Genomic DNA, 23,310 nt, shown 5'->3' with positions numbered 1-23,310 from the left:
TCAGCCCTGGGGCTAACCCTAGACACGCACCTGATGAGCATGTTCCCCAGCATGGTGAAGTCACAGTGCTCACTGTTCTCAACTGGAAAACAGAAGCACATGGAGTCAGTCACAGAGAGTCCGGGCTGGTGTGAGCACAGATGCGGACTCTCAACCTACAATTCCCTCCACAACCAGCAGATGGCACAAAATGCTCCAACATCAATGCACTGGCAGGCTGTGTCAATGTGAATTTGTTCAGATGGCTGAAATAGCCAACAACCCACACTGCATTTAAAGTGCTTACATGTTTACCTTTAAACTATCTCAATCATTCAAAACCCTCAGATCCTAGACTCAGGACACACTCTCACACATCACTGCAGAAATGTCTGCACAGTAGAAATGCCTTTGCTCTGAACTCAAACACACATATGCACAAGCACACACGAACGCACATACCCTCCATAAGCCTGGGGGTGCACCGAGAATATGTGCATGCGTATTCTCGGTTAGGGTTGCCCCCCAATCCGCTTACGTGTACTTTAGTACATAGTATAATTTAGTATCGTTCCCTTGGTGATGTAATATCTTCTCATGGTTTCTCCTACCACTGCTATGCTGATGACATTCAATTATTTCTTTTCCACCCTCTGACACGCAGGTCTCCAGACGTATCTCGGCATGCTTGACTGACTGACATGGATGACTTGACTGTCATGGATGACAGCCCACCACTTGAAGCTCAATCCCAGTAAAACTGAGCTTCTGTTCATCCCAGGTACTCCCAACCCTTACCATGACCTCACTGTTCCCTTTGAGAACTCCCTGGTATCACCATCTGAAGCTGCCCGTAGCCTGGGCATAACTTAGGACAACCAGTTGTCGTTCTCAGCTCATGTTTCTAATCTAACCCGGTCTGCAGATTCCTCCTTTGTAACATATGAAGGATTTGATCCCTTCTTTTGCCGGAAGCTACCCAGGTGCTTGTGCAGTCTCTTGTGATCTCAAAGCTAGAGTACTGCAACTCGCTACTTGCTGGTCTTCCTCTAAGAGCCATCAAACCTCTACAACTTGTCCAGAATGCAGCAGCAATCCTGGTCTTCAATCCTCTGAAGTTCACACGTTGCTTGCCTACAAAGTCAAAAATGGACCAGCCCCTTCCTACATGAGGTCAATGGTCAAAGCCTGATCCATACCTCGAGTACTTCAAACCTCAAGCACGGCTGGGCTTGAAATACCGTGCTTCAGGTCTCATGGACGACAAGCATCGAGACTATTTTCTGTCCTGCTCCCAGATGGTGGAGTGAACTCCCGCTTGCTGTCCAGACAGCAGAGTCCCTTGCAGTCTTCAAATGCAGACTGAAGACCCGTCTATTTGCAGAATATTTAAAGGACAACTGACAGTGCTTCCTTATTGACTGATTAAATTAATACTTATTGTAGGGTATTGTTTATGTTGTTTAACAAACTCTAGCACTTTTTGTTTATAGCACTTATCATTCTTTAAGATATACCTTATGTATTTTGCACTTCTAGGTATCAGCATTCATCCCTGTATTCTAGAGTATTCTAGTTCCTTGGTATGTTTAATTCTAACCTACTATACTGTACTTGGATATATTCTATGAGTAAATGACAAAGCACTTTTGTAAGTCGTTCTGGATAAATGCCGTAAATGTAAATGTAAAATTGCAAGAATACCTACATAAGCCTGAGAGTGCACTGAGAAACACGAAGAGACACACTCACTCACACACACACACACCGATGCAGTATAAATGACAAGTCAGAGTATGATTCTGACAACAACGTGACACTCCTGACTGTGTCCATTATCTGAACTGTGAGCTTTAGAGAAGTGCCGAATTCAGACCTGTGAAAGGCAGAACATGGCTCCGTCCACTAAACAAGTTTATGTGAAGCCTCCAGATAAAAAGCTCTGGGGCATGTGGGGAATGTAAGGAGGGCCGCGTGGCCCTGCCATCTGTTCAGCCTGGCCTACCTCTGCCAGACACAGCAGCGCATCTGACATGAAATATATTCTCCATCAGCTCACACAATTTTAATGACAAATATGGTCTTCTAAACCACTCAACACATCCACAATCATTTCTTAACATGCCTTTTAGTGACCTGCTGGTAATATCTCTCCACCCTCTCTTTCTCTCACACACACACAAAACTGTACAGCCAACCCACACATTGTTCTTAATTCATTAAATCCAACAGTGTAGCACATTTTGTGTGTGATTAGTTTTTGGAGAGATTAGTTTTGGTTTGTGATGCATTTCTCTGCAGGAGCTTCCTGTGTGAGAGGCCTCTCACAGTGAGCTCACACACACACACAGTCCAACTTAGATGACAACATTTCACAGCTCTCCCTTTTACCATCTTAATCATTTAATATGATTAAATGCCCCGCCCCCCCTTTACCTTCGGCCATGCCCCATGGGTACTGCCTCCCACGCACACGTTTCCCATTCACCTCAAGGATGGTGTTACTGCCAACAACAGCCAGTGGGAGGCGATCCTGAGCAGGGGTGAACACAGGACACACACACACACACACACACACACACACACACACACACACAGATCAACACCGACACTAAGCTGTGTGCCAGGGGTGGGGACAGGATCACAATTTCACTGGTCTAAAACCAGAGAGGAAACCGAAAAGACACTTACTCTACTCAAGGGCAATCTCTCTGGAGCAATGCCTGATATTAACAGTGTGTGTGTGTGTTTGTGTGAGAAATGTGTCCCTGTGTGTGTGGTATGTGTGTGTGTGACACTTCTTTAATGGGTCACCTAAGGGAAGCAACATTGATTCCTTCCTGTGCTCAGTTGGAGGAATTAAACATTTCCCAGTTCTCTCTCTCTCTCACACACACACACACACACACACACACACACACACACACACCTTTATCTTCTTCACAAGCTTCTTCTCTTCCTCATCGTCTGTATCCGGAAACTCGTAGATTTTAATTTTATGCTCCTGGATTTCCCGCATGATCTGTTGGGGTGCAGTAGTAGGAGGACAGACTGTAGTAAATAGATTTATGGCATGTTTCAGGGTGATTTGTCTTATGGGTAATGCTACATAAACAGTGCAGAGCTCCTGCCAGGGCAGTGACCAGTGCTGTGTGTGCTGAGTCACTTCTGCTGGGATTCACATGAGCTACTGATGCAGACCATCGACTACAACTACAGTAGACCCAATCACAGCTTTAAAACTGTCCTACGCACACGCTGATCACAGCTTTAAAACTGCCCTACGCGCACGCTAATCACGGCTTTAACTGCCCTATGCGCACGCCGATCACGGCTTTAACTGCTCTACACACATCATCTCATTAAATAGTTTATACACCAAGATCCTCTTGACAGCTCCTGTTAACTTCGACATCACTGCTTTAATTTCTCTGAACACCAAAATCATTGTAGTAACTGCAATTTAGAACCAGCTGACTCAATTGTAACTTCTTTGTACACCCAAATAACAACACCTATATACACACCTATGTGCACTAACCAATAACACCACAAATACAAAATGGTTGCTTATTCATATCTGCACACATGCAGAGGGATCAAGTGTATACGCACGCGTGCACACACACCTGCTTTTTAAAGTGTTGGCACTCCTCAGGAGTAAGTGTATCAGCTTTTGCGATGAGGGGGATGATGTTCACTTTCTCATGGAGGCGCTTCATGAACTCAATGTCCAACGGCTTCAGCCTGACACCCACACAGAAAGAGAGAACTTCAGATATCCATCTATATCTAATATATATATATATATAATCTATATTAGACAGAGAGAATATATCTACATCTACATGTGTCTTGACACCCTAGCAGTGACGAATCACATTGTGCTGCACTGCTGCCCACACACACTCACACGTACTCACATATAGGGCTGTGATGACACCAGAATCGTGAAGTACCAAGTGTAGTATCACAACTCTCAATGCCAAAATATTTTAAAAACCCAATAAAAAGTTAACATGAAAAATATTTACTACACTGAACACAAAAGTCAGATTTTTACATGAAACCTTCATCAGTTCAGAGCTATTCACATGGTAAATCAAAGCAAGTAAAAAAGCAAAGAATAAACTAATTATTTTAAGAGAGACTTCTGTCTTTGGGAATGTACTCTGTTACGTTAGTGTGCTTCATGGCCTGTTTAAGGTGCTCCCATGTCCATGTCCAAGTGGTCTTCTGTCAGCTGTGTTCTCTTTGGCCTGGAAATTATATCTGACATACTGAACACCACATACAGACACAGGGCTAGAGGGAGGAATGTCCAGATGTGCGTCAGCCTGAAGGAGTGGCAGACGCTGAGCTGGGAGTGAGGAAACTAAACAGTCAAAAGAACGCAGATATCCCTCACTGCTTAAAATAAGCCAATGTTGATTTGAACGATCAAGTAAGCTACAAGGTAAATCGGTTATTTGCAATAGAAATGCAAGAACTTGTCTTCCAGAGTTCATATGACGAGATGAGTCATTCAGCTCATCTGGGATCTAAATTCTTGACAGGCCATTTCATTAATAACTTAAGGAAGCTTCCCAGTATAGCTTTCAACTTCCATATCCTTGTGACCTCTCAGCTCTTTGTAGAGGTCCAGATGCTGGCCAGCCAAACGCAGGGTATTTTCTGCAGAGAATCACAAGGTGTCCGCCCACGTCAATTTTCATGCTGCCTCCAGCTCTCAATAAAACTCTGACAGGTGTTCATTAAATCACTATTTTCTAACAAGTGTTGCACTTGTTCCTGTAGCCTTGAACTGCTTTGCAGACAGACAAGTACTTAAATCAGTAAAGAGATGCCTCTACAAGCTGCCCTTGCTTATTCAAGAATAATCTGTCTAATAGGCTACTTTAGTCACTGAAACAAAACTTATTAGGTTCCTAATGATTGAGAAAAGTTCATGCTTATATTTTGTCACAGAATGCCAAGACAATAAAGGCATCACAACTGACCTGATGTAGAACAGGACACCTTTTTAAAAAATAAAACATGCTTTACTTCTGTTCAATTATATAATTATTAGAATTACTAAAGTCCTCTAGTTTTAGTGTCTGGCTGGACTGGGTGAAGGCACGGTGCCTGTGTGTGTGTGAGACACGATCATGACGGCATCACCTCCTCTTCAGTTTGAGCGAGGAAATCCCTATGAATGTTTAGCATAGTTGCCTACTGTTCCTGTTTTGCAATGGAGGGATTGATGACACCTTTTACAAACCAGCTTTGTCATGTCTGCTGGCTGGAAGTCTTCATTAGCGATTGATGATAAAATATGCCCACACCTCACACACCAATTCTGGCTTTCCCCCACCAGCTGTGGACGCGAGAGATATAGCTGTGCTGGGCTCCTGTCCTCTCACCACTCAAGCTACCTGGCTTGTGTGTTTTGCCATCAAAGATGATTTGGGGCAGTGGTAGCTCAGTGGTTAAGGTACTTGACTTGTAATTGGAAGGTTGCCAGTTCAAGTCCCACCACTGCCAAGTTGCCACTGTTGGGCCCCTGAGCAAGACCCTTAACCCTCAATTGTTCAAGTTGTACTCACTCATAATTGTAAGTCGCTTTGGATAAAAGCGTCAGCTAAATGTCATAAATGTAAATGATTTAACACATGCAGTTTGCTCAGAATACAGATTCACTGCATCAGGTTATATTTTCAAAGCACTGAATTGACTGCATGTAGATGCTGCCATTAGTGTGAACTGGCATAGTTCACCAATCACACAAAGGAAGAGAGAAAGAGGAAGAGAGAGCCCTTCCTTTGTTATAGAACCCACAGAAGAAGCCTGTATGGGACCAGCTGGAGGTCCAGCTGAAAAGACACACAAACAAGCAAATACTGAGCATATGTGAAAATGGCACCGATATCGCCATCACCCCCCCCCCCCCCCACCCCTCAACAGCCTGCTCCAGCACTGTCTTGCCTGGTCAGCATGGGGTAAAATACATTTGACAAAAACATCATCACTTCCTTTAAGTTAGTTGCTGAGTTTTGGGGTGGAATTAGGCACAGACAAGTACTGTGCTACTCATACTTCACTACAGTAATGTACATGTTAATGAGAAGCACTCATAGAAACAGTAATGTGTGTGTGTGTATTTTTCGCTACAGGTGTAGTACTCACCCATGGCCAGAGGGGGCGATGAAGTACAGGCAGCAGTGCACTCTGTTGTCTGGCATCTGCCGTCGGTTGACGCGGGACTCTGCGTTGAGATAATCCTCAAACTTACTGTCAATGTGGTCAGTCACTGGCTGCCAGCTACAGAAATCCAAAAGAACGAGATCATATACCACACATGTGCACACACCACCATCGAGGACAGAGTGCTTACCAGTTGCTGTTGTCTACGGCATCTCCGAACCCTGGTGTGTCCACAATGGTGAGCAACAGCTGGACTCCACCCTCCTTCACCAATACCTTGGAGTGCTCCACCTGAAGGCATAGAAGAGCACAGCACACGTGCTCCATCAGGTGACATCCACAGGCAGCTTCCACAGCCACTCCAACAGTATAAGGTCAAGTTCAAAGAGGTTTTATTGTCATTTCAGCTATATACAAGTACACAACAAAAACGAGACAATGTTCCTCCAGGACCATGGTGCAGCACAAAACAATAGTGCAACAGACAACATGCTACACAAGTGCAAACAGTACAATATAGTGCAAAAATGTCATTAAATAAACATTAAATAAACAATAATAAATACAGGACAGGACAAATACAAAATACAAAATGAGTAGACAGTGCAATTTAGTACAGTACACAGTACTGGGCATATGTAAAGTGAGTTGTGCATAGCAGTCAGTGACATGCTACCCTGAACATAGCAGTCACCGGTAGCAGCCAGAACAGTTCAGAGTACAGTGCTGATTTAGTACAGTACTCTAGCAGCAAGTAGGATAATGTGCAAGACTGCAACAGGGGTGCATAGTTTATTTGTGTGAGGTTTGACTTCAGCACTAGTCCGATGCAAAACAATGCGTGTGTGTGTGTATGGATATGTATGTATGTATGTATGTGTGTGTGTATGTGTGTGTGTGTGACTGTGTATAAGCATGTGTGTATGTGTGTGACTGTGTATAAGCATGTGTGTATGTGTGTGTGTGTGTGTGACTGTGTATAAGCATGTGTGTATGTGTGTGTGTGTGACTGTGTATAAGCATGTGTGTATGTGTGTGTGTGTGACTGTGTATAAGCATGTGTGTATGTGTGTGTGTGTGACTGTGTATAAGCATGTGTGTATGTGTGTGTGTGTGACTGTGTATAAGCATGTGTGTATGTGTGTGTGTGTGACTGTGTATAAGCATGTGTGTATGTGTGTGTGTGTGACTGTGTATAAGCATGTGTGTATGTGTGTGTGTGTGACTGTGTATAAGCATGTGTGTATGTGTGTGACTGTGTATAAGCATGTGTGTATGTGTGTGTGTATAAAAGTGCCCATTTTGGAATCTGAATTGGAATTGGAGTTAGCCAGAGTTCAGGAGTCTGATGGCTTCTGGGAAGAAGCTGTTGCACAGTCTGGAGGTGCAGGACTGGATGCTGCGGTACCTTCTCCCAGATGGCAAAAGGGTGAACAGTTCATGTGAGGGGTGTGTGGGGTCTTTCACAATGTTGGTGGCTTTCCGGATGCAGCGTGTTATGTAGATGTTCGTGATGGAGGGAAGAGAGACCCCAAGGATCTTCTCAGCTGTTCTCACTATTCTCTGGAGGGTCTTGCGGTCAAAGGCGGTGCAGTTCCCGAACCAGGTAATGATGCAGCTGCTCAGGATGCTCTTTATAGTACCTCTATAGAAGGTAGTGAGGATGGGTGTGGGAGATGGGCTTCCCTCAGCTTCCGAAGGATGTAAAGACGTTGCTGGGCTCTCTTGGTGATGGAGCTGGTGTTCAGGGTCCAGATGAGGTTCTCCGCTAAGTGAACACCAAGGAACTTGATGTTCTTGATGACTCCACTGAGGAGCCGTTGATGGCAAGCGGGGAATGATCTCGCCTTGCTCTCCTGAAGTCAACAACCATTTCTTTTGTCTTGTCAACATTCAGATACAGGTTGTTGACCTTACACCAGCTCACCAGTTCTCGCACCTCCTCTCTGTATGCTGACTCGTTGTCTTTGTTGATGAGACCCACCACGGTCGTGTCATCAGCGAACTTGATGATGTGATTCGCACTGTGCATCGCTGCACAGTCATGAGTCAGCAGTGTGAACAGCAGAGGGCTGAGTACGCTGCCCTGGGGAGCACCAGTACTCAGTGTGGTGGTGTTGGAAGTGCTGCTCACAATCTGGACTGACTGAGGTCTACCAGTCAAGAAATCCAGGATCCAGTTGCAGAGGGAGGTGTTCAAGCCCAGTAAGCTCAACTTTCCAATCAGATGCTGAGGAACAATGGTGTTGAATGCTGAACTGAAGTCTATGAACAGCATTCTTACGTAGGTGCCCTTTTTTATCCAGATGTGTGAGTGCCAGATGAAGTGTGGTAGAGACGGCATCATCTGTAGAGCAGTTGCAGCGGTACGCGAACTGCAGGGGGTCCAGAGAAGGGGGAAGCTGGGTCTTGATGAGTCTCTTGAAGCACTTCATGATGATGGATGTGAGTGCGACGGGACAGCAGTCATTGAGACACGACACCATGGGCTTCTTAGGCACAGGGACGACGGTGGTGGTCTTGAAGCATGTTGGGACCACGGCGCAGCTCAGAAAGATATTGAATATGTCTGTAAGGACATCTGCAAACTGGTCAGCACATTCTCTGAGCACACGACCCAGGATGTTGTCTGGCCCAGCAGTTTTCCGTGAGTTAACCCCACGCAGAGTACGCCTCAAATCAGTCGCAGTCAGGCACAGCACCTGGTCATTTTGCGGAGGGATGGACTTTTCCGCTGCAACGTTGTTCTGCGCTTCAAACCGTGCATAGAAGTCATTCAGTGCATCTGGGAGGGTGGCATCACAAGAAGGTGATGTTTTCCTGTAGTGAGTAATGGCCTGAATGCCCTTCCACATGTGCCGTGTGTCACCAGTGTCTTTGAAGTGTCCATGGATCCTCTGATCGTGTGCACGCTTTGCTTCCCTGATTGAACGTGACAGTTTGGCTCTTGTTTTTCTGAGAGCCTCTCTGTCACCCGTTCTGAAGGCTGAGTCATGGGTCCTCAGTAGCATGCGCACGTCAGCAGTCATCCATGGCTTCTGGTTGGGCCGTATGATGATGATCTTGGAGACAGTAACATCATCAATGCACTTGCTGATGTAGACAGTCACTGATGTTGTATACTCTTCCAGGTTAACAGTGCCACCATCAGTAGCAGCCTCCTTGAACGTGATCCAAGTCGTCTGCTCAAAACAGTCCTGAAGAGCAGAGATGGCTCCTGCTGGCCAGGTTCTCACCTGCTTCAGAAGCAGTTTTGAGCGCCTGACGATCGGTCTATATGCAGGGATCAACATTACAGACATGTGATCAGAGTATCCGAGGTGGGGGCGGGGCTCCGCCCGGTACGCACCAGAGAGTTTTGTGTAAACAAGATCCAGCGCGTTCGCTCTTCTGACACGTTGATGGAATTTAGGCAGTACTGACTTGAGATTTGCATGGTTGAAGTCTCCGGCGACAATAAACAGTCCGTCTGGATGAACGTTCTGCAGTTCATTAATCGCTCCATACAGCTCCTGGAGAGCCTCTCGTGTGTGCGCACTGGGTGGAATGTACAGCGCGATTATAAACACGGAGGTGAATTCCCGCGGTAAATGAAAAGGTCTGCATCTGACAATAGCAAACTCCACCAGCGGTGAGCAGTACTTAACGACAAGCACAGAGTTTTTACACCAGGACTCACTGATATAAATGCATACTCCTCTGCTGCGTGTTTTGCCAGAGAGTGCATTGTCTCTATCGGCACGGATTGAGACTAATCCAACCAGATGAATCGCGGCGTCTGGAATACTGTCGCTGAGCCACGTTTCAGTAAAGACTAAAACACAGCAATATCTGAACTCTCGCTGTGAAGTCTGCTGGAGTCTGATGCAGTCCAATTTATTATCCAAGGAGCAGACATTTGAGAGAAATAAAGATGGTAGAGCAGGCCTGCTAGGATTAGCTTTTAGCCTAGCACGGACCCTAGCTCCCTTCCCCCGCTTCTGCTTCCTTGCACAACGCTTGCGGTGTCTCCCCCTTCGGCATTCGGACTCAGGCGAGGCCGTGGTCTGCAGGCCTGGTACGCATAGCAACCCGAGCTCACAGAGCGTCTGAAGCACGCCGTCGTCCAGGTAGGTTTGTGCATGGTGTCTTAAGTGTAGCAGGCTATGACGGTTGTATACATGGAGGTTGGTTGTTTCCATGCATTTGTGGTTTAAGTTGCTGGAAGAATGTAGTAGAGACGACAGATAGTAACACAATAGCATCATTATCGGATCTGGAGTGGCCGCTGCATGCTACCGCGCCGCCATCTTGCAATACCTGCGACGCCTGGCCAGTGGTGCAGCAGAGGGGGGAGGGATGGGTGCAGGGATTAGCGTACCTTGGGGAAGGCACACTCATTTACTCAAGATACTCATTTACTCAAGAGGCCTACTTTAGACACACAGGACTGAGAGCACTCGTGTTTATGATATGACCCACATAGAGCATCATCAGAAAGCAACTCCTGAAGTGACACACACTTTAAATTATGCTTTGGTACTTCTCTGTGCAAACACTTTTAGATCATTAGCTACAGCTGTAACCTGAGGAAAACGACCTAAACCATGCCCCACTGCATGGCACTGAACCACACACCCCAGATCTAGTTCTAGACCCACCCCCTTCCCATCCAGCTCTAAACCACGCTCCTGCTGAGCCATGAAGGCTGTTCTCTGGGCTTTAGTGGAACTCCAACCTACATACAACACCTTTATTCTCTACATCCCAATTTTTTTTATTTTGAGCTATACAGAGATAGGCTGTTTGAAATAGCCTACTATATACTACACTCAGTATACGCTGTATACTGATCCCTCTAGTAGTATGCAGTGTAGTGTCCAGCATGTGACAAACGCAAACAACACTATGAGGTCACATGAATGTATGAAGGCTCCGCCCACCTGGGAAAGATTTTCCGCCACTGTTGCTGACGGCATGCAGTACACCATGAAGAGCTCTGGTTGTGTACTAGGATAATTGGTGGAAGCAGTATATTATCTGGGTATCTTTCGCGTAATGGAAAAGTTTATTTTGTTCGCATACTGACTTGGGCCCCAAACAGTTTACGAGTAGCATGTAGAAGGCAATTTCAAACACAGCCTTAGGGGGCAAGTTGTGCGTGTTTCATTTACCATTTGTAGAGCCAATGACGAAGAACATGCCGACGTCATTGTGAAGGCAGACACAGAACACACACACAGTCCAAATCTATCAAAGCTGCTCCTCCACTCCACATTCCAGTCTGTGACCTTCTCTCGGAGCTTGAAAACATGCATCATGTGCTGCCCAGAGGTCCCATGACCTTTGACACTGGCTCCCACATTAATTGTTAAACCTTACACATCTTAACTAATCTGACTCATCATGTCAACATGGCCTGGTCCGAGTCAATGCGGAGTGTGTGGGATTGGATTAACACTTGCAGGAATGAGAGTGCAGACACTCCCCTACAAGCTAACCCACGCCAGATCCCAGCACATCTGGGCAGGGGACCAGGGGTGGAACCACAGGTCTCTGCTTTCACCCTACACATGCCTGACTCACGCCATTGCACCGCTGGAACCAGTAGAGTGCGGAGGTCGCGGGGTAGAGTTTGACAAACAGCTTGCCCCAAAAAACTCGCCACACAATGAGAGTTGCTGCTTCAGACATGGATACCGTGAACCTTGATCTCCGCGCACGTGCGTGTGTATGCGTGTGAGTGAGAGAGAGAGAGACTGGTTTTCATTATCTTAAAGTTCAATGACACATTTCTCTAACCCCAAACTTTGTAACAAGAGAAGCCACAACAACGGGGGACTTAATTCTGTTAGTCTGAGGTCTGTGTGAAAGCTGAGAAACGGGGGAATGACAAACGTCTGCCCTTAAACCCCCATAAATGGCCCAGCAGATCCAGATTGTCCCTGACCTTCTCACACTGGGTTTATCTGGAATCCAGAAAGAACACACACGCGCGCGCACACACGCGCGCGCACACAATCAGATTTGATGATGTATAATATGCAGGTAAACCACTTTTAAGGTCTGAAACTAGTGCACTTGGAGGATGAGATATGATCTCTGTTTGCAGAAGCAGCTCATCTCACAGAAGGAAACAGCAAGGTGTGTGTGTGTGTGTGTGTGTGTGTGTGTGTGTGTGTGTAGAAAATACCCCGTGAACAAGTAAGTAACATCTTGTAAGTAACAAGATGGTGCTGAGGAGGTCGGCTGCCGTCACGACTGCTCCGTCCACACCTGGCACTTTTTTCGCTCTTCCCGCTACCCCTGATTTCTCCGCAGCCCCTCTCTCTACACCATGACGTGCATCTCGTACAGAAGAGACACTCTTATTTCTCTTAATCTACATACCACCCACCTCACGCCGTCTCCAACCCCGGACCCAAGATGGCCGACGGGGATCCTGAAGGAGAACAAAGGACGCGACGCGAGGAAAAGGCCTCGAGGGAAGTGAGCCGGCGTCAGGAACAGGCTGAGGGCTCAGGCACACCGAGTTCCCTTACCTAGCATCCTGATAGCCAATATCCAGTCTCTGGACAACAAGCTTGACAACCTCCGGGCCAGGATAAAGTTCCAGAGGGACATTCGGGACTGTAACCTCCTCTGCTTCATCAAGTCGTGGCTGAACCCAGCGGTACCAAACCACGCCATCCAGTCAGCCGAGTTCTTCTTGGTTCACCGTATGGACAGGACGGCAGATTCGGGGAAGTGGAGAGGCGGTGGAGTGTGTGTGATGGTAAACAACAGATGGTACAACAATGCCAATGTTGTTACTCTCGCCTGCTCCTGCTCACCTAACCTGGAGCTGCTCGCCCTCAAGTTTCGTCCTTTATACCTTCCTCGGGAGTTCACTTCGGTCATCATCAACACCGTGTACATCCCACCTCAGGCCAACATGGACACTGCACTGTGTGAACTTCTTCATGAGGCTCTCACACAGTTTCAGGCACAACACCGGGACGCTGCATTTATCGTGGTTGGGGATTTCAACAGCGCTAACCTCAAGCGTGCAGTGCCCAACCTTTACCAGCATGTAACCTTCCCCACCAGGGGAAGGGACACTCGACCACTGCTATACCCCATACAAGGACAGCTACAAGGCACTAGCTCATCCACCGTTTGGTAAGTCGGACCACGCTGCCATCTTCCTCATACCAAAATATAAACAATGGCTAAACGGGAAGCTCCAGTTCAGAGGGAGGTCGCGCGCTGGACAGACCAATCGGTGGCCACTCTGCAGGACGCTCTGGATGATGCAGACTGGGACATGTTCCAGGGCAGCACTGATGATGTCAGTGAGTTTACAGAGGCAGTAGTGGGGTTTATCGAGAAACTGGTGGACGACACGATTCCAAGAGCCACCATCAAGAAGTTTCCCAACCAGAAGCCCTGGGTGGACAGAACTATCCGTGAGGCTCTGAACTCTCGCACTGCTGCCTACAATGCGGGGATCATCAGCGGGAACATGGACGAGTACAAGTCTGCAGCATACGGAGTGCGCAGGGCGGTGAGGGAGGCGAAGCGGCGCTACGGGAGGAAACTAGAGACACAGTTCCAGCAGAGTGGCTCTAGATCCCTGTGGCAGGGACTACGGATGATCACGGACTACAGGAGCCCACCCTCCGGACTGATGAGTGCGGATGAGTCTCTGGCGAACGAGCTGAATACATTCTTTGCTCGCTTCGAGGCTACATCTAGCAGCGCTAATGCTAACAGCACTAACAACGCAAATGGTGCTATCGGCGCAGCCAACGGCGCATGCGCAGAGCCCACCATAGAACAGCGCCCCCTCATCATCACGGAGAGTGACGTGAGGAGAGTGTTTAAAAGGGTGAATGCCAGGAAGGCAGCGGGACCAGACGGTATCTGCGGGAGGGTCCTCAAAGCCTGCGCAGACCAGCTAGCCCCAGTATTTACCGACATCTTCAATCTCTCCCATCCAGCTTCAAGCGATCCACCATCATCCCCGTCCCAAAGAAACCTCGACCCTCCGACCTCAATGACTATCGCTCTGTTGCCCTCACATCAGTCGTGATGAAGTGCTTTGAAAAGCTAGTCAGAGATTTCATCACATCTTCACTGCCAGCCTCCATGGACCCACTGCAGTTTGCATACCGCCACAACTGCTCCACTGATGATGCAATTGCACATCTGCTCCACACCACACTGACCCACCTGGACAAAAGGGAGGGGAAATTATGTTAAAATGCTATTTGTCGACTACAGTTCAGCATTTAACACCATCATCCCCTCCCTACTCACTACTAAGTTGGAAGATCTAGGACTGCATACATCCCTGTGCGACTGGATCTCCAACTTCCTAACAGACAGACCACAATCAGTACGGGTGGGCAACTGCGCCTCATCCACCCTCACCCTCAGCACTGGAGCTCCTCAGGGTTGTGTCCTAAGCCCCCTGCTCTACTCACTGTACACCTACGACTGCACAGCCACTTCCAGCTCTAACATCATTGTCAAGTTTGCTGACGACACCGTTGTCATGGGTCTGATCTCGGACAACGATGAGAGGGCCTACCTGGAGGAGATTAAACACCTGGAGAACTGGTGCCAGGAAAATAATGTCCTCCTAAACGTCAGTAAGACAAAGGAGCTGATCGTGGATTGCAGCAAGAAGCAGGAGCGGTACTACCAACCTGTCCTGGTCCTGCCATACCAACTCCCTGGCAAAGAAGGCTCGTCAGCGTCTTTACCACCTCAGACACCTAAGAGACTTCAGACTGCCCTCCAAGGTACTGCGGAACTTCTACACCTGCACTACTGAGAGCATTCTCACGGGGAACATCACAGTCTGGTTTGGGAACAGCACCAAGCAGGACAGACAAGCACTCCAAAGGGTGGTGTGTGCAGCAGAGCGCATCACTCATACAGAACTTCCTGACTTGCAGACCATCTATTACAAGCGGTGCCAGACCAAGGCCAGGAGGATTGTGAAGGACCCCACCCATCCCAACAATAGGCTCTTCTCTCTGTTGAGTCAGGGGAAGCGAAGACCAAGACAGAGAGACTGAAGAGGAACTTCTTCCCACAGGCCATTCTGGCCCTGAATCAGGGAAACAGATAAACTGTGGGGACCACCACCACCATGTAACTGTAAATATGTCAATTGTAAGCTGGAACTGTACATTGTGTACATACATATCCATTGTACATTGTGTACATACATTGTTAATATATTTGTGTGTGTGTGTGTGTGTGTGTGTGTGTGTGTGTGTGTATATATATATATATATATATATATATATATATATATATATATATAAATAAAATTATTTATTTATTTTTCAGTATAACTCGCAGTGAAATGGTTTGACTATGTATGTGACAAATAAACCAAACTTGAAACTTGAAATGGTGCACAGCACGTGCAGAAAATAACTATTTTATCAGGGGCTAATATGAGAGCTCACATCTCCAGTTCTACTGTACTATGATGGCAAATAGTCATTACAGAACACAAAGTACTTCTTAAACAGCTAAACAGAATCCTGAGGAAGTTTACAGAATATTAAATTTATGACCTTGTTGTATTTATCATGATTCTCAACTTTACTGATACTGTGAGATCAGGTTTCAGTAAACCCTGTAAACACTTCTCAAGTAATGTGGAACTACACTAATGACATTCTACAGAAGCAAGCATAATGGGGCCCAGATATCTTTCTCATACACGCGCACACAAACACATACACCAGATTCAACTATAACTACTCACTACACACCGCAGAGTGCACTACAAGTGCACACCTCACACTCAGAACAGAGTGAACTATACAGAGCACCCAGGAGTGGTGGGGAGGGTGTGCGTGTTCTAATGTGCATGACCACCAGGCTATAGCATCAGCTAACTATGCTGGAAAACCAGAATAACTATGGTTTTGTAGAAAGGCTTCAGCAATGAGTGCTCCGAGCATGTGCTGGGTGAGCACAAGAGGCCAAAACCACCTTGCCACCCTGTCATTACACATCTTGTCTCACCACAAACCACAAGCCTGGACTAGGTGAGCGAGGATCCCCCCACAAAACATCCCCTGCACAATAATAAACCCATCACCTCTGACAAAGAGGAGACAGGTGTGTCTAATAGAGGGGTGGGCGTAGGTAAAAAGTAGATGCTTCTGAAAAACTGGGTGGTGTGTGTGTGTGTATGTGTGAGATGACTATAGTGAGAGTGGTTCACCCAGCACCACAGAAAAATTGCACACCGCCAAAACTACATTGTACAGAGCAACCAGCGTATTAGTGGGATTTCTACATCACACTTCTTTGTGCTGGTAGCGTGTTTGGTGGGGCCAGAGCTCAACACACCTGCTGCTTCCCGTTACCCCCAACCCACATATCAGAACCCAAGATGTACATCACTACAGCTGGACTGGCACCTTGCGGCCTAGCTAGGACTGCACCACGACTCAGGGAGATTACAGCACAACAGAGGTGGGTGTGGCCTGTCCACACACACACACACACACACACACACACACACACACACACACACACACACACACACACACACACACACACACACACACACACACACACACACACACACACACACACACACACACACACAGCCTTGCCTTACTCAGGAATGCCTGTGTAGTGACATCAGCACACAGATCACTCCGTCTCCATCACTGCGCAATCATCACTGGATATAGCATGGCCACGGCTCCGTGCACAGACGGTGTGAGGGCACAGCCAACCAGACTGACAGACAAGCCAAACGCACACCCCCTTACACATTCCGAACACACACACACACACACACACACACACACACACACACACACACACACACACACACACACACACACACACACACACACACACACACACACACACACACACACACACACACACACACAGCCTTGCCTTACTCAGGAATGCCTGTGTAGTGACATCAGCACACAGATCACTCCGTCTCCATCACTGCGCAATCATCACTGGATATAGCATGGCCACGGCTCCGTGCACAGACGGTGTGAGGGCACAGCCAACCAGACTGACAGACAAGCCAAACGCACACCCCCTTACACATTCCGAACACACACACACACACACACACACACACACACACACACACACACACACACAAATATAAACACAAACACATCTAGCAAACTGATCTGCTCAGGCAGGCATGAACACCCCCCGCCCCCCTTGGCCCCAGAGCACTGGGGTATCATCTCAGCGTCATGGAAACTCAGCCCAGCATCTCCACACCGCCGCCCCATTAGATCCACCTCACTTCACTGCTCTGGGAGTCTACAGCTGGGGGCTAGGGGCAGCAATGTTTATGAGCAACATTCAAGCACTTTGTGAGCAGAACAATGTAACTCAAAGACCTAGAGCTTTAGTCCGTTGTAGTGTGGTGGCCATGAACGTGGAAGGCTCAGAAATACAGTGGTTGTCCACACAGCATCATGAAAATACACAGCAGGACCAAGAAGATGTGGAGATGATGAGGTCTCGTGTTCTTCAGTGCCGCAGACAACCCTAACACTGCACTACCCCCGAGCATGGTGCAGACCTTTTCATCCATTCTGAAGAAGGTGTGAGGCTTTGGATCATATGTGCTAGCAAGGGCATTACATCACACCTAAATACGTAGTCCACACAGTCATAACACAACCCCTGTCACAAAACAAACCATCAATCCCACAAACAGCTCTGTGAAGCTTTGAGGAAAGACCCGTACATAAACAGCCCGGCTCTGCTGCACAAAACACATTTTTCATCACCCGCTGAGCTGAACATTTTTTGTAAGCTGAGCACTACAAGACCACATTCAATTCATTGACATGAACTGGGCCACAGAAACAAGCTACTTTCATAAGCAGCGGCTTTAGGGGAGGCGAAAAGTGACTGACTGTACATGTATGTGTGACAGTGATCACACACACACCCACCCCTCCCCCAACACCTCTCACAGCCTGTCCAAACTCTAATTCACCCTCACATTTCCTCAGAGGTGCCAATCCTTTAAACGACTAACAATCAACATAACTACTGGTTGCACTCGAAACAAGCACCCTATCTCCACCACCCCCCACCCCTCCCCCCACACACACGCAAGCTCACACACACGCGGGGCCTGAAATAGTGTGCAGTGGAGGATGTACTACTGCCAGCCCAGTGTGGGCAGGTAGTGAATGCCAAACCCACACCTCACCACCTCCACACAGACTGCTGCAGGCACAACTCCACGCCAATACATCACAGGGTTGCTGCCTGCACACACTCTCTCTCTGGATGTGGATGTGTGGATATACACTCATACTAGTACAGGTTCACTGATACACACAAACACTCAGATACACTGGTATACCCTCGGACTAGCATGTACTCACGGATACTCATGTACCATCACACTGCTATGGATATTACTCCAGACTCAAGGTGCTATATGGTCAGCCTCTCTCATACAAGTCTCATACAGTAACTGAGCCCACACAGCTGGGATCTAGCATCTTCACTGTACAATCCACTCATGCCACACCTCAACAGCAGGTCTAACAGGCATAATTGCCGTTTTTCTGCTCAGGCCATCGGAGGGAAAAACTGGTCAACACATACACTGCAGAACTGCAGCACAGTGAAAGAGAATTGATCTCAGGTCAGGGTTAACAGCATTTCAGCAGCTAGGCCAGGTCCACAGCCACAGCACAGTGAGGTATCCAGTCAAAAACAACCTACTGGAAGACAGAGGAGGAAAAAGAACCGAACCACATCTGCATTTAACTTAATTCTTGTGTGAAAATATGGATGGCCTCCAGTTCAGGGGTGAGAGGGCTGTAAACCATGTGGTAGATCCAGGAGAGAGGGTGATAGAGAGATGTTCGTAAGGCCACGTGAGCAGTAACGCCTTACCTGTACAGTCTTCTTGATCCTGTGAGAAGGTCCAGGATACTCTGCAGAGTACAGGTCTGTGAGGAAGAGTGAGTTGATGAGCGTCGACTTCCCCAGCCCTGACTCCCCTACAAGACAGAAACAACACACACAGCCTTAAGATAGTCTCCACGAGCAAGTCTCTCCCTTTATCTGTTCTTTCTTGCTGTTCCTGATGCCTGGCAGAGATAGGCAGTCTGTGATGCAAAGCTGTCCAACGCCCTGCCAATTCCTGGCATTCCTAACATACTTCCCTCTGTTCATGCCCAACCACAGGAAGTCAGGTTGCTGGTGTAGAATAGTGTAACCTGACAGGGTTTGGTGTTAAATGTTTCACTCTTTCAGGGAACAAGAGCCTGATGAGAACAGTAGTGAGAGACCAACACAGCAGAGCATCTCACAACAGAGCAGCTTGGTTAACTAAACCCATGGCTGGTTGGCAGATGGAGTGCCGCTCTGCCCATAGCTGCTCCAGTGTGCGAGGGGCGGGTGAAGTGCCAGCTGGGCGCTAGCAGGACCGCAGACAAAGTAAGCAGTGTGAGGGGAACAAGCAGGGGCAGAAACGCCTTCCTCTCCTGACCTTAAACAACAACCCAACCCAGCATGGCCACATTCAGAGCTGCAAACCTGACACTTGGCACTTTATGGGGGAGGGAGGGAGCTAGCTACAGAAGTACAGACACAGAGAAAAAAGCTTCTACACAAAGAAGCTTTCCCCCTCTCCCTTTGCTTTCAAATCATAAATATTTTTCAGAGGGGCAGAGCTACATTGGGCCTCACCCCAAAGTGGTACATTAATTTAAATTAAAAAAAAAACAAAAAACAAAAAAACAGAAAAGGTTGACTTGCTTTGAGGATTTATTTTTGCTCTCTGAATGGGGTCTTTGAAATCAGGGTGTGAAATACAGGAGGTCTTAAATATGCCTGTCTGAATTAGGGAGACAAGCAAGGCAATGAGAGTGAAAACTTCACCCCAGGGGTTAGGGTTATTCAGTGCCTGCCAAGCAAGCCCTGGACCCAGGACAAGGGACAAGGGCAGAGTTATTGCGCCTTACCACAACTCCCAGCTCCAAGAGACACCACAGCGCAGCTCACCTCAAAGTGCAATGTCTGCCACGTGAAATGACAGGACCTGTGGCATTTGCTGTTTTATGTGAGGAGCTGGCAGAGCTTGAAATATGGTGGTGAGCTGTAAAGGGCTGAAGGTTTGGCACATGGAAGGAGGGCGAGTAAGTGTTTCACGGTTTTCCCTATCAGAGTAACGCTAACTGATGTCTCACCCTGAGGGAGACAGCGGTCTCCTCTATTCACAGCAGGGCTGATAGCTGATTAATGGCATGGACACTTATTGTCTGTTTACGTCCAGTATGGTGCCCATGTCTCCCTGCAAGTAGCCATTACGAACACTCTGGGTGTGATGGTAAAAAAACCTTTATGCAGCAGCATTGCTGTGCAGAACCAGCTCATTGTGAAAGGTGGAGGGGAGAGGAGCGCTCTGTTCCCATTCTCTAGACTGGCTAAGAGGATTCAGGGCCCTGGAAGGGGAACAGGCTGGCCCAGAGGGCAGGCCCAGCCTGGAGGGCAGGCCCAGCCTGGAGGGCAGGCCCAGCCTGGAGGGCTGGCCCAAGCGGGAAGCTTCCCATTCACTTCCTTTAAAGGAAATATCACACAGCTGTGTAAACCACAGGGGTTTCTGCTAAAGAAACTAAAGGAACTCCCTGTCACACAACACAGGGAGACAGGAAAATGCACTGGCCAGCGAGAAAGGGTGTGGGGGGCTGGGGTGAGTGAGACGAAGAGAGGCAGTAGGAGAAGGTGAGAGGGAGAGAGATTGTGTGTTTACTGTTTTACATGTTTGGTGGCTGTTGTGTTGATGCTGGAATGGAAAGTGGCTGTGATTAGAGACAGGAGAAACATAGAGACCACTGCCATTCATACTGATTTAGACTGCAGTGGAGAGATTTTAGCCTCTGTATGGGTGGTTTGAACCATAAAAAACAAACAAAAAAAAACAAAACGATAGGGTCAGGAGTTAGTAGTAGCTATTTATGTAGTTTGGATTTCAGATCCATCATAGCCCAGCAATCAAGGGAAAATAAGCCTCAGGAACCCTTCCACGCATCCAACACAGAAAAGCTGTCACTAATCTTAAGATTATAGGCTATGCCAAAGCCAACACACATACAAAATCTCTCAGAAAACAAGGCTGGATCATGGGTAAGCTGATTGAAATAAAGGCTGATTCTCACATGCTTTGGCAAAGCAGTTAGTCATCAGCAAATACTGACTTTTTACCTGGGACAGACAGGTTGGCCTCAGTTTTACCTGTTAATGAGGAGGCAGGGCTTAAATGCCCAGACTGATAGCATCCACAAGCAGGCACACAAGCTGACATGCGCGCGCGCGCATGCACTCACGCACGCAGAGAGGATTACACCAACATTTGCTCCTTTACGAGTTAAAGGCACAAAAAAGATCCCCTTCGTATTTTACTGCACTGTGGGTTTGAGAGAGAGAAAGGAGGAGAGTACCAGTACAGTCAGGGTGTGTGCACGCTAAAATCAATTAGCTCACAGTTCTTGGTGTGTGCTTGGTATTACGTCTAATGGGACTAAGGAGGTGGAGCAGAGCATTTCTCACAGTGTGGTTTGTGTGGACAGACCTTTAGAGCAAGGTCTGGGCAAAGACATCTGTTCTGTTGCATGCACAAAGTTCTGTTGCATGCACGCAGAAGGTTGGTGTGAGAAGGTTAGCTCGTCAGGATCTGCTCTTTCTTGTTCACTTCAACACCACAATAACATCAGCTTGTGGACTCAGCATTAATACATTTACATTAACAGACTCTCTTACACTAAGACATTTAGGTGCTTTGACATCTACTCACAGAATGTGTCCTAACCGGTACAGTAGGTTAAACTCAAAGACACCAGGATCAGTGGTCATGTAAAATACTGCACAAATAGAGCAGCAGCATGGTGGCTTGGTGGTTAGCAGGCTTGCCTCTCAGGGTCTTGGGTTTGAGTTCCTATCTGGTTGGAGTGTCCATACTCTAACTGTATTTGCGTGTGATTCCTCCAGGCTCTCCGGTTTCCTCCCACAGTCCATACACATTAGGTTGATTAGATTATCCAAATTGTCCTGTATGAATTGATCTGTAAAATGTCCTTGAGTCTGAGAAAGGCACCATATAAATGTAAAAATAATAATAATAATAATAATAATAATAATAATAATAATAATAATAATAATAATAAATGAGGCTTCTGCCTTCATTTGAAGACTGCAAGGGACTCTGCTGTCCAGATAGCCAGCAGAAGTTTATTCCACCATCTGAGAGCGAGGACAGAGAAGAGTCTCAACGCTCATCTTCCATGAGGTATGAAGGATCGGGTTTCAACCCGAGCCGTTCTTGAGTTTCAAACTACTCTAGGTACGGATCAGGCTTTGACCATTTTCCTTATACAGGGATTCTGCATCTTAAACTAATGCAGGCAGCTACTGGAAGCCAGTGAAGGGAGTGCAGCAGTGCAGCGATATATGTGAACTTTGGAAGACTGACGACTAGCGCTGCTGTATTCTGGCTCAGTTGTAGAAGTCTGATGGCCCACAGAGGATGACCAGCAAGCAGGGATTTGCTGTAGTCGAGCTTTACGATTGACAAGAGACTGCACAAGCACCTATGTAGTTTCCTGAGAGGATGTAGTTTCCTTCAGCTCAGAAGGCTACACTGCCAATACACTACTGGACTCTTGTTGTAGTGAGCTAGCCTCCACGACAGCTCCTACGCTCATCAGGTAGAACTGGTTCAGATCCTGTTCAATTTAATCTCAAGCAGGTAACTGGGGGGGGGGGGAACAAAAAAACAAAAAAAAAATCCAGCTCTGAAGTAAATGAAAGAAATCCAGATTTCAAGCTCTCATACCACCCCAAACACCATTCCCACCATCTTGGGGTTAGTTTCATCAGGTGAAGTACAGTTCACTGCATGTGTTAAGAGTAAAAGATTAATGGGGTCTCTAGTAATTTAAAGTGATCACAGACTATTGGCCATGACCTATCTTAGCACAGGTGGCAGCAAGGCCAGTGAACATCTACTCACCCACAACCATGAGCGTGAACTCAAAACCTCTCTTCACTGACTTTCTGTAGACTTGGTTGGGGAGGTTGGCAAAGCCCACATATCCATCCAGGTTCTTTTGTTGCTGTGAAACCAAAAACCAA

The 23,310-nt window shown here is 47.3% G+C and overlaps 1 protein-coding gene across 3 annotated transcripts in view; it reads right to left on the bottom strand.

Moving 5' to 3' along the window:
- The window catches only part of LOC113590447 (septin-7-like), a 33,724-nt gene that overhangs the window by 4,715 nt on the left and 5,699 nt on the right, over positions 1-23,310 (bottom strand). For all 3 annotated transcript variants that reach the window (XM_035528954.1, XM_035528952.1, XM_035528953.1), the window contains exons 3-10: positions 23,189-23,291; positions 19,072-19,178; positions 6,356-6,456; positions 6,148-6,282; positions 3,609-3,726; positions 2,909-3,001; positions 2,416-2,512; positions 31-82 (exon numbers count right to left, since the gene is read on the bottom strand). In XM_035528954.1, coding sequence (XP_035384847.1) covers positions 31-82; positions 2,416-2,512; positions 2,909-3,001; positions 3,609-3,726; positions 6,148-6,282; positions 6,356-6,456; positions 19,072-19,178; positions 23,189-23,291 — 806 coding nt within the window. The remainder of the gene's footprint in view (positions 1-30; positions 83-2,415; positions 2,513-2,908; positions 3,002-3,608; positions 3,727-6,147; positions 6,283-6,355; positions 6,457-19,071; positions 19,179-23,188; positions 23,292-23,310) is intronic.

This window comes from Electrophorus electricus, chromosome 8, assembly GCF_013358815.1.
Source record: "Electrophorus electricus isolate fEleEle1 chromosome 8, fEleEle1.pri, whole genome shotgun sequence".
NCBI classification, from domain to species: domain Eukaryota; kingdom Metazoa; phylum Chordata; class Actinopteri; order Gymnotiformes; family Gymnotidae; genus Electrophorus; species Electrophorus electricus.
Note: the sequence above shows the minus strand (reverse complement) of the source record. Positions and strands in the feature narration are given on the sequence as shown.